Source organism: Natrix helvetica (genome assembly GCF_964273705.1).
Source record: "Natrix helvetica genome assembly, chromosome: 5".
In the NCBI taxonomy this organism is placed as follows: domain Eukaryota; kingdom Metazoa; phylum Chordata; class Lepidosauria; order Squamata; family Natricidae; genus Natrix; species Natrix helvetica.
The window spans coordinates 4,350,665-4,367,794 of NC_138551.1; the positions used below are offsets into that span (position 1 = coordinate 4,350,665).

Consider the following 17,130-nt stretch of genomic DNA (forward strand, 5'->3'; position numbering starts at 1 on the left):
TTCCCTCCTTTTACTTCCTTCCTTTTCCTTCCTTTTTTCCCTCCTTCCTTCTTTCCTTCCTTCCTTTTTCTTCCTTCCTTCCCATCTTCCTTCTTTCCTTCCTTCCTTCTTTCCTTCCTTCCTTCTTTCCTTCCTCCCTTCCCTCCTTCTTTCCTTCCTTCCCTCCTTTTCCTTCCTTTTTTCCCTCCTTCCTCTTTTCCTTCCTTCCTTCCTTCCTTCCCTCCTTTTCCTTCCTTTTTTCCCTCCTTCCTTTTTTCCTTCCTTCCCTCCTTCCTTCCTTCCTCCCTTCCCTCCTTCTTTCCTTCCTTCCCTCCTTTTCCTTCCTTCCTTTTCCTTCCTTTTTTCCCTCCTTCCTCTTTTCCTTCCTTCCTCCCTTCCCTCCTTTTCCTTCCTTCCTTTTCCTTCCTTTTTTCCCTCCTTCCTTCCCTCTTTCCTTCCTTCCTTCCTCCCTCCCCTCCTTCTTTCCTTTTTCTTTCCTTCTTCCCTCCTTCCTTTTTTCCCTTCCTTCCTTCTTTCCTTCCTTCCTTCCTTCCTTCCTCTCTGGATTTCATCCTTTCCACCCCAACTCTGTGCTTTCTTCCTTATCTGAAAATGCATCTCTGGCCACTCCAGCTGAGTTCCTGCTTTTGCAGACACTTGCCTGGTCTGGCTGGAGCCAGATGACGTCACCGAGACCGTCTGCCAAGACGGCGGTAATTATGGCCGTTTCAGGGGTTTTCTTTCCAATTTTGACATGGAAAGAGAACAGGAGGAGGCTTTGGGCTCTGGCGGTGGAAAGCAAGCAGTTTGATGACTGGGGAAATTTTGGGGAGTTGAAATCCGCCCGTCTTAAAAGTGCTCAGGGTTTGAGAGGCACGGAAATAACTAACAGTCAGTTTGTCGTAAGGGCTGTGCCTGACACCGCCTGTTAAGATGCCGGCTGTAGGCGGACCAGCAGAGATATTACAGTCTAAGGAGGTTAAAGTTCTGCTTCTACTCATTGGTGAAAAAATACCATGCGAAAGAGCAGGGATATTGCCAAGAGAAGGACTACAAAACCCACTGAAATGCATCACCGAGCCGTGGTGGCGCAGTGGTTAGAATTGTAGTATTGCAGGCTAATTCTGCTGACTGTCAACAGTTCGATCCTGACTGGCTCAGTGTTCTACCCTTCTGAGGTGGGTCAAATGAGGAGCCAGATTGTTGGGGGGCAAGAGGCTGACTCTGTAAACCGCTTAGAGAGGGCTGGAAAGCACTGGGAAGCAGTATATAAGTCTAAGTGCTATTGCTCTTCCTCCCTCCCTCCCTCTTCTCTTCCTTCCTTCCTCCCTTCCTCCTTCCTTCCTTCTGTGGTGGAACAGATAAAATGAGGACCCAGATTGTTGGGGGGCAAGAGGCTGACTCTGTAAACTGCTTAAGGGAGGGCTGCAAAGCACTGCAAAGTGGCATATAAGTGTAAGGGCTAGTGCCGTTACCCACACCATCTGGCTAAGCCCTTGTTCCAGACAGGAAACTCAAGTTTGCAGATGTTATTCCTCGTTACCCCTGGGACCTTCCAGATGCTTCGCCCTGACTCAAAGCAGATGCAGGAGTCTAAAAAGACGTCGGTCCCCTTCTCATGGTGCCCTTCGAGAAACGTAACAGCGTCTTCTAGAGACCAGAACCAGGTGGCTTTTAAAGCTTATCCTAAATCTCTTCTTCTAATCTCAGTTTAACAGCGACGAGTTAGGGAAAAAAACTATGCAACAGGGCTGCAAATGTCAGCTCTGCAAAACGGAAGTCTTGCAAGCATTAAATTTAGCAAGGGGGGGGGGGGGCTGACTTGGAGCCTATTTTAATTCTTCGGCAAGGAGAGAAATAAACTTTACCATAGAAGAGGGGTGTCAAACTCAAGGCCCGCAGGGTGCTTAGATCTGGCCATTGGAGACATCCTGGAAACTGTGAACGACTGCCTCCCCCACTCCTGGCTCTGTTTTCGCTGGCAGAAGGCTAGCAAAACAAACTAAAAATAAAACAAAAGGAGAAATGTTTTCCCCCTTTTGCATTTGAGCATGCAGGAAGGGACACGAAATGAGAAACAGAAAGAGGAAAGACAAAGAAAAAGATGGGAAGATGGGAAGAGAGTAAGGAAGGAAAAAGAAAGGAAGAGGGGAAGGAAGGAGAAAGGAGAATGAAGAGGGAAGGGAAAAGAAGAAAAGGAAGGAAGGAAGGGGAATGAAGAGGGGAGGGAAAAGAAAAAGAAGGAAGGAGAATGAAGAGGGAAGGAAAAAGAAGAAAAGGAAGGAAGAGCAAGAAGAATGAACGACCCTCTAAAAGGATGCAAATGACCAGCTGTCTGCAAGGAGTATCAATCCTTTCCTTCCCCACCATCCAGTCAGAGCTGAAGAAGCTTCTTGGAGGAGAAGCGAAACGTCTTCAAAAGAAAAAACCAGAAAGTCCAGTTGCCTCTTGAAAAAAAAGCCCCTTTGGGACAACCATGACTGAGAATCTCTACAAAACCAGCAAATAATTTCATTAAAATGGGTGTTAAATAGTAGGCTGGATCCAGAGCATCACAGTATGAACTGAATGCACAAATAAAATCTAACTTAATATTCCATTCTGTCCACCAGGAAGCCAAAATTCTGACACCCCCACCCCACCCCCCGTATAAAATCCGTCAGTGCTAAACCCCGAGATATCGTTTTTAGCAAACTTCGCCAGGACTTGGCATCGAGTCCCTTTTTGGGAGAGGGGGCGGTTTAGAAATCCAAGAAATAAATAAATAAATAAAATCTCCTACATGGCCTTAAATCTCTTTTGCAGAAGTGTTCCAATATCTGAAGACCTGTCACAAAGAAGAAGGAGTCAAACTATTCTCCAAGGCACCTGAGGGTAGAACAAGAAGCAATGGGTGGAAACTAATCAAGGAGAGACGCAACTTAGAACTGAGGAGAAACTTCCTGACAGTTAGAACAATTAATCAGTGGAACAGAAATTGCCTCCAGAAGTTGTGAATGCCCCAACACTGGAAGTCTTTAAGAAGATGTTGGATAGCCATTTGTCTGAAACGGTATAGGATTTCCTGCCTAGGCAGGGGGTTGGACTAGAAGATCTCCAAGGTCCCTTCCGATTCTGCTATTGTATTGTATTGTATTGTATTGTAAGTGCACGAATGAGCAACCGCAGGTTCGCCCTTGAGATGAGAAGTTGGCAGCTTAATCCAGTTTGATATTTTGGGAAATGTCTTTATCTGATTTATTACCAAGCAGAAAGAACCAACTCTAAAGCATTTGGCTGGGCACTTCTGACCAATTAAAAATGCAGATTTCCCGGGAGCTCTTCTTTATGGCACTCTGGCTTTGAATTCAGATCTAGCTGGATCTTTTAGGTTTCAAAGAATGGTGTTTGTTTAAAGGAGGAAAACCCTCCAGAGGTTCCCAAGCATTTCACTTGTTTTTTTTAAAAAGTGGCCCCCTACAGCTCCATTACTCTCTGTTACATTACTATGGAGAAATTCCTGGTAGGCACATTGACATCCATGTAGCTAGTCCTCAACCAAAGACCACAATTGAGCCCAACCTTTCTGTTGCTAAGCGAGACAATTGTTAAATGAGTTTTGCCCCATTTTATGACTTATTTTTGCCACAGTTGTTAAGGGGATCAAGGCAGAAGTTATGTTAGTAACACCGTTGTTAAGTGAATCTCCAAACCTGGCAACTTTAAGACTTGTGGACTTCAACTCCCAGAATTCCTCAGCCAACCATGAGGATAACAAATCTATATCTATATATCTATATCTAACTATATATATATATATAAAAGCGAAATACCACTCACGCATCATTATGAAATCTCCAGAACCGTAAAGCCTACAAACTTGAAATTTGGCACGCATGTTCCCCTCGGCGTCTAGGCGCTCACTAAGAAAGGATTTTTCAAAATGACCATCAGATCATTAGTATTTCTTACACAGTAATGAACATGCTCTGATGCTAAGGAGTTCTACTCCCCCTCCCCACCTGAAAAGAACTCTGTTCCAACTGCCAGTTGCCTTATATTAACACACTCTGATGCTAAGGAGTTAGACACTCTACTTCCCCTTCCCACCTAAAAAGAACTGTTCCAGCTACCACTTGCCTCACATTCCGTTACCTCAGTTCAAACTGGCAGATGTTCCCTTCATTCAGGAATGGTCTGAGATTCCTTACAGTACTAAACATCGGTACCTCACTAAAATGTCTATGCCTTCCACCTATGGAACTGCTTCTGGACCCAAGGCGGCAGGACCGACCTTTCCTTATGCGTTTCAATCACCGTCCACCACGGAGCCAACGGACTGAACCGGATTTCTCCTGCATTGCCGGATCACATAGTTTCGTTGTGAAGTACGGGTATCTAGCTAGTATGTTATAAGATCAGATCAGAAAAGAACAGAATAGGAATAGAATAACAGAGTTGGAAGGGACCTTGGAGGTCTTCTAGTCCAACCAACGTCTCAGGCAGGAAACCCTATACCATTTCAGACAAGTGGTGTCCAATCCTTTCTTTAAAAATTTACAAGATCCGGAGGCAAATTGTTTCACTGATTAATTGTTCTCAGTCAGGAAATTAAGAAAGGTCTGGAGACTAAAACATATGAAGAACAGTCGCAGGATTTGGGTTTGGCTAGTTTAGAGAAAAGAAGGACTGGGGGATGACTTAATAACAGTCTTCCAATATCTCAGGGGTTGCCACAAAGAAGAGGGAGTCAAACTATTCTCCAAAGCATCTGAGGGTAGAACAAGAAGCAACGGATGGAAACTAATCCAGGAGAGAAGCAACCTGGAATTAAAGGAGAAATTTCCTGATAGGGAGGACAATGAATCAGTGGAACAGCTTACCTCCAGAGGTTGTGGATGCTTCATCCCTGGGGGTTATTAAGAAGAGACCGGACAGTCACTGGTCTGAAATGGTATAGGATCTCTTGCTTGAGCAGGGGGCTTCCAGTTAGGAACTTTGTGGCTCTTTGGGCTAGGGAATTCTGGGAATTGAAGTCCACAAGCCCTAAACCTGCCAAATTCGGAGAGCCCCGATCTGGATTATGAAAGCTTTTACGGCCTTCATTGTGTAGGAAGTAAAAACTGTAGAAAAGTGAAATATCCTTGGGAAATATAAAGAAGGCAGAATATGATATTTCCCTGGTCGTGAAAAGGGAGAAACATGTTTTTAAAGACAAAGTAGCTGCCTGCAGCTTCCTGTGTCCGTCCCCCCCCCCCCGTCACTTTGTCAATGAGCCATTAAAGCGTGAGCTAGTCTACTTTACATAATAAAGGTAGGATCAGCCTTCCACACAAACTCACCACATAGCATCTGGAAACTCAACCAAACTTGGGACTCAAAACACAGCCTAGAGAGTTGCCCCTGCATGGCCCCATGGGAGTCTGACAACCAATCAGAATACATTTCTTACATAGGAACAGGAAACAGAGAGGTGGGGCTGAACAGATAATAAAAAAACCAGCAAGCCCCTTCTTCACTCTCTCCTTCTTCACCCAACATCTGGAAGTATGTGATCCCCCTTCTCTGTTCAGGAGCTCAAGCCATGTGATCCTGTCCACGATTAAACTGTCTTTCTAAGCAGCCTCCGTGTTTCCAGGGTCTTTTCCCCCCACTTGGAACTGAACCCAGAAGGACCTTTCTTCCAACAGTTGTGAGGGGGTAACCCACGGGTCCTCAATCTCAGAGGCTTTTCAAGATGCTCCCACTCCCAGAATTCCCCAGCTAGCTCAGCGTCTGAGGTGGAGAAACAGTGGGGCAGCCTGCTCAACCCAAGAATCAAGAGAATAATTGTCCCACTTTACATAAGAAAAGGCACCCTGGTGCATTCCATGCCTCGGCAATCATTAACCTAATTTCTGATCTGATCTCAGAAGAGGTTTATTTCCAAAAAGAGAGAATATTTGTAGTTCAGGAATGCACTGTGGACTTTTTGGTGCTCTCTGAGCTCGGTGGTTTTCTTGCATGCATTTTATTATCCGTCTAGATAACATTTCCTACTACTCAGGATGATGTTAATTGGGCAATGAAAATGTCTGCAAGACAACCACCAAGCTCAAAGAGCATCAAGGACCCTATGGCCTTCCTCTTCCTCCTCCTCTTCTTCTTCCTCCCTTTCCCAATTCCCACTCTCTTCTGGCACTGATGAGATTACCAAGTTGAGTCGTGAAACGTCTGCCAGAAAACAACCAACCAAGAGCACCAAGGACTCCTCCTCCTCCTCCTTTCTCCTCCTCCTCCTCTTCTGCCGCCCTTTCACAAATCCCACGCCCTTGACTACATACCGGTAGTCCTCGACATACAACAGTTCACTTAGTGACTGTTCAAAGTTACAACGGCACTGAAAAAGGCGACGTAGGATCGTTTTTCACATTTACGGCCGTTGCAGCATCCCCAAGATCACATGATCAAAATCCAGGCACTTGGCAACTGACTCATATTTATGACAGCCATGGGATGGACATGAGGGTGCTGGGGAAGGGATTTGGACTTTCGTTTGGATGGGGAAAACCTGGGAGCTTTCAGATTCGGCTTGTCCCAGATGTGCCAATGTGACATCTCTAATAAAATGTAACTTTGAGGAAACTCAATCCTCGGGGTCTTCTTTTGTTGGGGGTCTTACTTGGGGACCCTGCCAGAAAGATGATCCGAGGCTGTTCTGCTCTCAGGAAAAAAAATTAAAAATCACAGCCAGCTTGTCCAAAACTCCAGCAAACTTTTCAGCTTCAGTTCCTTCTTTTCAGGAAAAGCCTTGCTGGACAGTTCCCTCAACCTGAAATTGACTGAGGAGAGTCGATTTCAGAAGTACCGTATTTTTTAGAGTATAAGATGCACCTTTCCCCCCCTCCAAAAAAAGAGGGTGAAAATCTGGGTGCATCTTATACACCAAATACAGCATTTTCAGCCTCCCGAAACCCCGCCCCCTTCACAAAAATGGACGTGCAGAGGGTTTGGGAGGCCTGCAGAGTGTTCTTGGGGACTGGGGAGGGCAACTCCAACAGCCCCAAGCAGCACTCTACAAGCCTCCCAAAGCCTATGCATGCCCTTTTTGGGGGCAAAAAAACAGGCCCGTTTTTGCAACAAATGGGCCATATTTTGCTCGTTTTTGTCCCCAGCCCCCAGGAGCACTTTGCAGGCCTCTCAAACTCTCTGCATGACCCATTTTTCACCAGAAGTGCAGAGTGCAAAAACTTTTTTTAAAAAAAATTATTTCTTCAAAATCTTGGTGCGTCTTATACTCTGAAAAATATGGTAATTTCAAAATACAGGAATCCCAAAGAGGCAGCTACACCAGGACAGGTAAACATTCGCAAGGTTTGATCTTAGCAACTCCTTTTTTCTTTGGCTAGGAACGTGGAGATAAATACAGGTAGTCCTCAACTTATGACGGTTCATTTAGCGACCGTTACAACGGCACTGAAAAAAGTGACCCGTGACCGTTTTTCACAGGTACGACCGTTGCAGTGTCCCCCGACCATGTGATCAAAATTCAAGAGACTTGACAACTGACTTGTATTTATGACGGTTGCGGACGGTGTCCGCAGAGGTCATGTCATCCCCCTTTGTCACCTACTGACAAGCAAAGTCAACGGGGAAGCACAGATTCACTTAACAGCCAGGGTACTAACTTATCAACTGCAATGATTCGCTTAACAGCGGGGACAAGAAATGTCGTAAAATGGGGGGGAAATGCACTTAACAACAGAACAGTCTCACTGAATAACAGAAACTCAGTTGTGGTCATAAGTCGAAGTAAGGTAAAGGTAAAGATTCCCCTCGCACATATGTGCTCCTCCGTGGTCATGTGGCCAGCATGATTCAGTACCGCAGGCGCATGGAACACTGTTCCCTTCCCACCAAAGGTGGTTCCTATTTTTCTACTCGCATTTTTTACCTGCTTTCGATCTGCTAGGTTGGCAGAAGCTGGGACAATTAATGGGAGCTCACTCCATTATGCAGCACTAGGGATTCAAACTGCCAAACTGCTGACCCTTTCTGATCGACAAGCTCAGCGTCTAAGCCACTGAGCCACCATGTCCCTATATAAATTGAGGTGTCAGGACTGCAGCCATCTTTTATTTCGGGCCTTTGGCCTGTCATACTTTCTATTATTCTACCATGCATTTTCTATTGTGGGAAAATGGGAGGGGGGATTGTACCGAGTTAGATGATATGAAGTCATAACAATATTCTTTCTAGAAAACCAAGGTCATCCTTTGTCTTTGCACCTGGCCGGATGCGGATGAGTGGAAGCTGCCAGCGTGGCAGTGGGAGATTGGACCATGGGATGGGCTTGTGGGTGTGGGGGAAAGATCTTGAACTTTCAACTGGGAGGGGAAAACCTGGGAAGCTTTCAGATTCGGATTTCTTCAGATGTGCCAACTTGGCTCTCTTCATAGATTGGAACTTTGAGCAATACTTTGCCTTGGACTCTGATTAACTTTTGGATGCTATTTGGAACCCTGACACAAGGACTCCCTGTAAAACAACCGAGGGTCTTCCCAATTCCTCTCCAAAAGATTCAAACCCACAGGCACTGCCCAGTGGTGAGTTTTCTTCTTCACCAGCCAACATGGCTACCTTCTAGAAACAAGAGAAGACAACCAGGTTTTCTGCGGTGCGCACCTTACCGGTATGATGCTCCTAATGCTGACATTGAATTCCAGCCAAGCTTATTATGTGGTACAATTGCGGTGAACTATTTTAGCCTTTGCCGCCTCCCCCCCCCCCCCACCTTCCTAGCTCCTGATCTCAAGGTTATAATCTTCTTTATGCCTCTCTGATCCTTCTTCATGGGCTGCCACCAACAAGAGATTCTGCAACTGCTCTACGGGCTCTGGTGTGGATTCTGAGAGCCGAAATGGGATTGTCTGTTTCCTTTGAAAACTGGCTTCCAAGGTTCCTCACTGAACGAGGAAGAAGAACTTTTAAACAGCTAAGGCTGGTCTTGCAGATCAATTCGGAAGCGTTCGATTGCAATGATTTTTAAACCAGCCCCATATATTTATTTCTTTTATTAAATTTCTATGCTGGACATTTCTCCTACAAGATAACTCTGGGCGGGGTATGTGTGTGTGTGTGTGTGTATATTGCTATATAAAGAGAGAGCATTAGATCCTTCCATGCTATATAGTGTATTGGGCAGCTAACTTGGGTTAGGGAGATGATAGATAGATAGATAGATAGATAGATAGATAGATAGATAGATAGATAGATAGAGAGAGAGAGACAGAGAGAGAGAGAGAGAGAGAGAGAGAGACAGACAGACACACACACTGTATTTTGGGGGGTATAAGACACACCTTCCCCCCACCCTAAAAGAGTGTGGAAATGTTGGTGCATCTTATACACTGAATACAGCCATTTTTGGCCCCCCAAAGCCAGGCCCCCGCATCCCATCTTTGTAAAAAACAGATGTAAAATGGGCCATTTTCGCAAAAACAGAGGCATTTTTGCCGTTCCCCCAGCCCCCAAAAGCACTCTGCAGGCTTCAGCAGGGCTGGGGGGAAGGCAAAAATGCCCCCATTTTGGTGAAAAACAAGCCATTTTTTTTGTAAAAAAAGGGGGGGCATTTTTGCCTTCCCCCCAGCCCTGCTGAAGCCTGCAGTGTGCTCCTGGGGGCCAGGGAGGACAAAAACTTTATTTACCTCTTCGAAATCTTGATGTGTCTTATACACCGGTGCATCTTATAGTCCCAAAAATATGGTAGGTTGGTAGATGATAGAAAGATATAGATAAATAGACAGACAGACATCAACTGACAAAAGTTCTTTTAGTGACCGTTTAAAGCTGCAACGGCAGTGAAAAAAGTGATCTGGCCACTTTTCACACTTAACACCCGTTGCAACATCCCCATGATCAAGTGAAGAAAATTCAGATGCTTGGCAGCGGATTCATATTTATGACGGTCGCTACATCCCTGGATCCCCTTTCGCCGCCTCTTGACAAGCAAAATGAATGGGGGAAGCCGGATTCACTTAAACACTCCTCTTGCAGCGATTCCCTTAACAACGGTGGCAAGGAAGGTCGTCAAACGGGGCAAACCCTCACTTCACAAATTCCTCACTCCGCCGTGCAAATGCTGGGCTCAACTGTGGTCGTAAATCGAGGACGACTTGCATATGGGTGTCACTTTAAAAAGAAAGACCGAGGATCTTTTGGTGAACCTAAGAGACGACCAAGATAAGTCAGGCTATAAAGAGAACGGCTATTTAGGGATCCATCTGCCTTCATGCCCAGCCAACGTGAAAACAAACAAGCAAAGCACAATCCCACATGCTGAAAAATCAAACCGCCAGATCAGAAATTGTGGCTGGAATGCAGAAGCACGACTGCTTAAACAAAACAGAGAAAGAGTCCCAGGTCTGCACTGTGTAAAAAATTATCCCCACGCACTAAGGTTTAGAATAGAATAGAATAGCATAGAATAAATATTGGAATATAGAATGGAATTGAATGAAATAGAATAGAACAGAATAGATAGCATAGAACAGAATAAATATTGGAATATAGAATGGAATGGAATGAAATAGAATAGAATAGAATAGAACAGAATAGATAGCATAGAATAGAATAGAATATTGGAATATAGAATGGAATGGAATGGAATGAAATAGAATAGAATAGAATACCAGAGTTGAAAGGCACCTTGGAGGTCTTCTAGTCCAACCCCCTGCCTAGGCAGGAAACCTTATACCATTTCAGACAAATGGCTATCCAACATCTTCTTAAAGACTTCCAGTGTTGGGGCATTCACAACTTCTGGAGGGAAGCTGTTCCACTGGTTAAATGTTCTAACTGTCAGGAAAGTTCTCCTCAGTTCTAAGTTGTTTTGTACAACAAGAAGCAATGGGTGGAAACTAATCAAGGAGAGAAGCAACTTAGAACTGAGGAGAAACTTCCTGACAGTTAGAACAATTAATCAGTGGAACAGAAGTTGCCTCCAGAAGTTGTGAATGCCCCAACACTGGAAGCCTGTAAGAAGATGTTGGATAGCCATCTGTCTGAAGTGGTGCAGGGTTTTCTGCCTAAGCAGGGGGTTGGACTAGAAGACCTCCAGGGTCCCTTCTAACTCTGCTATCCTATTATTGTATTGTATTCAGTGTTCCTGGCAACAGGCTATGCTGTTCCTATCTGTCATGGAAATACAGGACAGCTCTTGGGAGATACACTTTTCTCCCAAATGAGACCTCACCAGATGTGGTGAGGACAACTGCAAATCAGATATTGCAGCCGTCCTCAAGCTAGCATGCTCTATATCAGGGGTATCAAACTCAAGGCCTGCGGGCGGGATCTGGCCCACAGGGTGTTTAGATCCAGCCCGCAGGGCCACCCTGGAAAAGTGAGGGACCGGCCCGTGGTGCATCTGCTAGCAAAACGGGCTCCCGAGCTCCATTTATGGTTGCAATGGCCTCCTGAAACCCTGTGACAGCTAAAATAGGCTCTCAAGCTCTGTTTACGGCTGCGACGGCCCCCTGAAACCCTCTGACAGCGAAAATGGGCTCCCAAGCTCCGTTTACAGCTGCAATGGTCTCCTGCAATCCTCTGACAGTTAAAACAGGCTGCTGAGCTTCGTTTACGGCTGCAACGGCCTCCTGAAACCCTCTGACAGTTAAAACAGGCTCCCGAGCTCCGTTTCCAGCTGTGACGGCGTCCTGAAACCCTCTGACAGATAAAATAGGTTCCCGAGCCCCGTTTCCAGCTGTGATGGCCTCCTGAAGCCCTCTGACAGGGAAAATGGGCTCCTGAGCTCCGTTTCCAGCTGTGATGGCCTCCTGCAATCCTCTGCCAGCGAAACTGAGGTTCAGAGCCTGTTTTCGTTGGCAGAGCACTCAGGCTGCCACAGGCACCCGACATGGGTGACATCAAGCAGGACATGCCTATGCTGGCCACACACCCCACACACACCCCCAGAGTGAAACACAACCCTGATGCGGCCCTCAATGAAATCAAGTTTGACAGCCCTGCTCTACATCAAAACCATCATCGTATTATTCTGCTCCAAGTCTGCATTTTGTTTGGTAGCAACACGCAAAGCAGGAGGCGCATTCGCGAGATTAAAAAGACGCTTTTGACCTTGTCTCCGGGGAGGAGGGGGAAATGCAATGAGAGGGAAGGTGGAAGAGCATTTGCTATCGGCAGGAGGAGTTTATGTGAGTGGAGCCTCATGAGATTTGTTTTTAAGGGATGGCAATTGTTACAACTCAAGATCTTCTCGACTTGATGTGCCGTTTGGCTCACTCGCTCGAGCAATTAGCTTTGCAGGGTTCTCCGTGCAACACGCTCCTTTCTGCTTTTACAACCGAGGGGGAACGATTTGGAGGGCGAATTCCACAGCCGACATCTACACAATCCCACCAAAGGGTTGGGTGGGGCGGAAGAGAGGGTGTAAAATTCTAGCCGGCCTGGCCTAATTCCGAATTCCCAATTTTAGTTCCTCAAGCCTGCATTTTTTAAATTTTCTAGGGGTATACTTTTAGTTGTTTTTAATTTAATTTTTAATTTTTACTTTTTGTACAGTTGTATGAGGTTTAATTCGTTTTTAAGGGCATAGGATATTCGTCTTTTGTATTCGTTTTAATGACACACCTGTACACCGCCCTGAGTCCCTTCGGGGAGAGGGGGCGGTCTAGAAATACTGAAAATAAATAAATAAATAAATAAAAGCAGGAACTCTGGATTAGTCTACCTTACTACAGTCCCAGTTAGTACTTATTGTAAATGCCTGGTAAGCTGTTAAGAGGAGCCCTTGGTGGTGTCAAGACTGATTTGCGCAGTCAGTTGACAGATGCTCTCTTGAGCTTGGGGTTTTGTTTGGTTTTTTGCAGACGTTTCATTACCCAACTAGGTAACATCATCAGTGTTGTAAGGGAGTGGAAGGTTGCATTGATGATACCTAGTTGGGTAATGAACCGTCTGCAAGAAAACAAGCAAGATCAGAGAGCAACAAGGGCCCCACAGTCCTTTTCCTCCTCCACCACCTCTTTCTCTTCTCCTCCCTTCCTTCCCTCCCTTCCTCCTTCCTGCCTTCTAGCACTGATGATGCTCCCTAGTTTGGGTCATGAAACGTCTGCAAGAATACAACGAAGCTCAGAGAGCACCAAGGACCCCACAGTCCTCTTCCTCCTCTCCTTCCCTCCCTCCCTCCCTCCCTCCCTGCCTGCCTTCTAGCACTGGTGATGTTCCCTAGTTGGGTCATGAAACGTCTGCAAGGAAACAACCACCAAGGACCTCTCATTTCAGCCCAGAACTACAGAGGTTCTTCATTGAAACTGCAAAGAGTAGGTATGGATCCCTTCCGTTTCCCATCAGCTCGCAAAGCCTATACCAGGGGTCGGCAACCTTAAACACTCAAAGAGCCACAAAGGTCCTAACTGGAAGTCCCTCCACTCCCCTGTTCAATTCTGGAGCTGACCGGAAGTCCGCTTCCCCCACCATAGAGTCTCCTCCTAGCGTGGCGTCCTTTTTCCTCTGCTGATCAGAAGTCCAGTTCTCCCACCATAGAGTCTCCTCCTAGCACAGCATCCTTTTTCTTCTGCTGATCGGAAGTCCAGTTCCCCCACCATAGAGTCTCCTCCTAGCGTGGCGTCCTTTTTCCTCTACCTGTCCTAGCCAAAAGCACCATCAATTGCAGAGCCAACCGGCAATAAGGAGCCTCAGCAGAGGGATGAAAGGGCCATGTCCAGCTCCAGGGTTGCTGATTATGGCCGATACTAAAACCATTGTCCGAAAAGCGATTTGGGAAGCGCTTCAAACACATGTTAGGTAGCCTAAGAAGAAAAGCAGAGCTTTCCCAAACACACTAACTGCATCCATGCATCTTACCGAGATCTGACCCCAGGGTTATTTCTGGGTTTTTTGCACCATGCAGGTAGACTTACAACTATTCATTCAGTGATCAAAGTTACAACGGGACTGGGAAAAAAATGACTTATGACCGTTTTTTCACCCTTACAAGCAGCATCCCCCCACATCCATGTGATCAAAATCCAGGTGTTTGGCAACTGCCGTTTATTTGTGACGGTTGCAGTGTCCCAGGGTGGTCTGATCGGCTTTTGCGACCTTCGGCAAAGCAGGAAGACAGATTCACTTAACAGCTGTGTTGCTGACTTAACTACTGCAGTGATTCACTTAACAACGGTGGCAAGAAAGATCGTAAAGTGAAGCAAAGCTCCACTTAAGCAATGTCTTCCTGAGCAACAGAAATGATAGGCTGAACTGTGGTCATAATTCAAGGAATGCTTGTATATGGCAGCATGAAGCAACCATGCCAGCTGGGCTCAGACAATAGATCAGGGGTGTCCAAACTTGGGAACTTTAAGACTTGTGGACTTCAACTCCCAGAATTCCCCAGCCAGCCATGCTGGCTGGGGAATTCTGGGAGTTGAAGTCCACAAGTCTTAAAGTTCCCAAGTTTGGACACCCCTGCAATAGATTAACCCACTGTAGGAAGTTAGCACCCACCCCTCTTCTAGAAGAATGAAATATCCTGGGAAATATTGAAAAAGGCAGAATATTATATTTTCCCTGGATCAGAAATGGAGAAACATGTTTTTAGGCAGGAAGGAGACTCACTCTTCATAGCCCCCACCATTGTTAATGGCCATTAAAAGGCCTGGGCCAGTCTACTCTACATAACAAAGATCTCCCCCTTCAGCTCCAGGGTGATGGGATTAAGGCATGATAATCTTAGCCCTTTACCCTTCTCACCACAGGGCACCTGGGAAGAAGCAGAATACTAAGCCTAAGGCAAGATATGCTCAGTCATCACCTGTCAACCATTAAATGCTGGAATCCTCAACTTACAACAGTTCATTTAATGACTTTTCAATAGCATGGAAAAGCGACTTAGGACTGTTTTTCACACTTACGACTGATGCACTGTCCCCACGGGATCCAAGTTCAGATGCTTGGCAACTGACTCCTATTTATGACGGTTGCACGCGATCCCCTTTTGCGACCTCCTGACAAGCCAAGCCTATGCGCAAGCCAGATTCACTTAACAACCAAGTGACTAACTTCACAAATGCGGCGGTTCCCTTAACACCAGTGGCAAGAAAAGTCATCCCATGGGGGCAAACCTCACTTAACAATTGTCCCGCTTAGCAGCAGAAATTCAGGGCTCAATTGTGGTCATAACTCGAGGACTACCTCTATGTAGTGTGAACCAGAGCCACAGAATAATAAGCAGTATTTAACCTGTCAACCTCACAGCCCCCAAATTATCTATTCACCTGGTAGAGTTGGGGGGGGACGACACGGGAATTCCAGCCAATACAGGTAGCTCTTGACTTACAACCATAAACTTTTCGTTAAGTGAGAATTTAAGTGAGTTTCGCCCCAGTTTACGACCTCTCTTGCCAACGTTGTTCATTGAATCGTCACAGTTGTTAAAATTAGTCACACAGTTCTTAAGTGAACCTGGCTTCCCCATTGACTTTGCCGGTCAGAAGGTCGCAAAAGGAGATCGTGTGACTCCCTGGGACGCTGCCACGGTCGTTAAAGTATGAACCAGTGGCCCAGAGTTTGAATTTTGAACCACTGAAAAGGTCGCCCCTGTGAAAAATGGTCGGTGTTGGTGGAAGGCAAAGGGAATAAATCTACGCAAGAATATATGTAGTTTTGAAGGGGATAAAATAAACAATTGGAATATATTGTATATCTAAGAAATATAAGGGGAAAATTTAAAAAAGGGTCATTAGGAGGTGAGTGGTACAGTGTAATATGTGGGGGTTTTTTCCTTCTTTTTTTGTCTTTCTTTTTGTATTCAGATGTATATGTACTGTTTGTATTATTTGTGCTTCAAAAAAAAAACATTAAATTTAAAAAAATGGTCCTGTCACTTAATGAACTATTGTAGGTCGAGGAGTACCTGTATTGGGGGACCCTAGGCAGCTCAAGAAACTTCCTCCCCACCTCCTCCAGGAGAGCACCCCAAAAATCACTGCCCCATTGAAAAAGGGTCTTGTCACTTTTTTTCAGCGACCGTCACTAAATGAACCCTTGTAGGTCGAGGACTACGTTTTGGGGACCGTAGGCAGCTCAAGATACTCCCTCCCCACCTGCACCAGGAGAGCACCCCAAAAATCACTGCTGTGTTGAAAAATGATCCTATCACTTTTCTTCAGCGACCGTCACTAAACGACCCATTGTAAGTCGAGGACTACGTTTTGGGGGCACCGCAGGCAGCTCAAGACACTCCTTCCTCACCTGCCCCAGGAGAGCCCCCCCCAAATGAGCCCATTGCTCATCACTCTGGTACCGTATTTATCTAGCCCCTCTTAAAATAGGGGCCTCCAATTTTGGCCACTTTTAAGCCTGGCGGACTTCAACTCCCAGAGTGCCCCAGCCAGAAAAGCAAAGCAAAGCTGGCTGGGGAATTCTGGGAGTTGAAGTCCTCCAGACTTTAAGGGGCCAAGGTTGGACTGCTATGAACTATCCCTCCCAAGTACCATAAGTCACCCAATAAGCGCGCACACCACTCCCAAGGCAGCCCCTAGAATAGAACGTCACCGTATTTCTTCTTTAGACGCTCCCTCCCAAATTTGCCCCCCGCCGCCGCATTACCGTATTTCCCGGCCGCCCCGCTCCCTCGCGCGCCTCCCAGACAGGCCGGATACAGTTTGAATCCCCGGAGGATCTCCTTGGCCCGCTGCTGCTCTTCCTCCTCTTCCTCCTGGCTCGACATGGTCCCGCTGGACGCCCCTGGCACGCCTGGCCGAGGAGGGGAGCGAGGCGAAAAGGCAGAGCTCGCCGGCCCGGACTCCCCTGCGCCCGCCACTGTACCAGCTGAACCAACCCACCCGGGGGAGGGAGGAGCCGACCCGCGCCGGCCAATCGCCGCCAGAGGATGCCGACGGGCGGCCTCGGCGGCCAATCAGAAGACGAGGAGAGGCTTGAGGGGGCGGCGACGCCCCACCGGTCGCTATGGAAGGGACGCCCCCCCCACCGCTTTCGCAGCAACCGCAGGCAGCTGGAGACGGGTGCTGCCGCGGGACAATCTTCTTCAAAAAGCGTGGATTCTTGCCCGCAGTGGGAGACGCCGTTGCTGCGGGGAAGCGTTGCGCCGGAGCGCGCCCCCTGGCGCCCAGAGGCAGGAGCAACGGGGCTTTTGCCCCTTCCACGCGTGGGCTT

At 46.7% G+C, this 17,130-nt stretch overlaps 1 protein-coding gene across 1 annotated transcript in view; it reads right to left on the minus strand.

Annotated features, from left to right (window-relative positions):
- The window catches only part of PDE6D (phosphodiesterase 6D), a 34,010-nt gene extending 17,198 nt beyond the window's left edge, over window positions 1–16,812 (minus strand). The window contains exon 1 of the mRNA XM_081956144.1: window positions 16,617–16,812. Coding sequence (XP_081812270.1) covers window positions 16,617–16,684 — 68 coding nt within the window. The 5' untranslated portion in view covers window positions 16,685–16,812. The remainder of the gene's footprint in view (window positions 1–16,616) is intronic.
- Window positions 16,813–17,130: the final 318 nt, after the last annotated feature.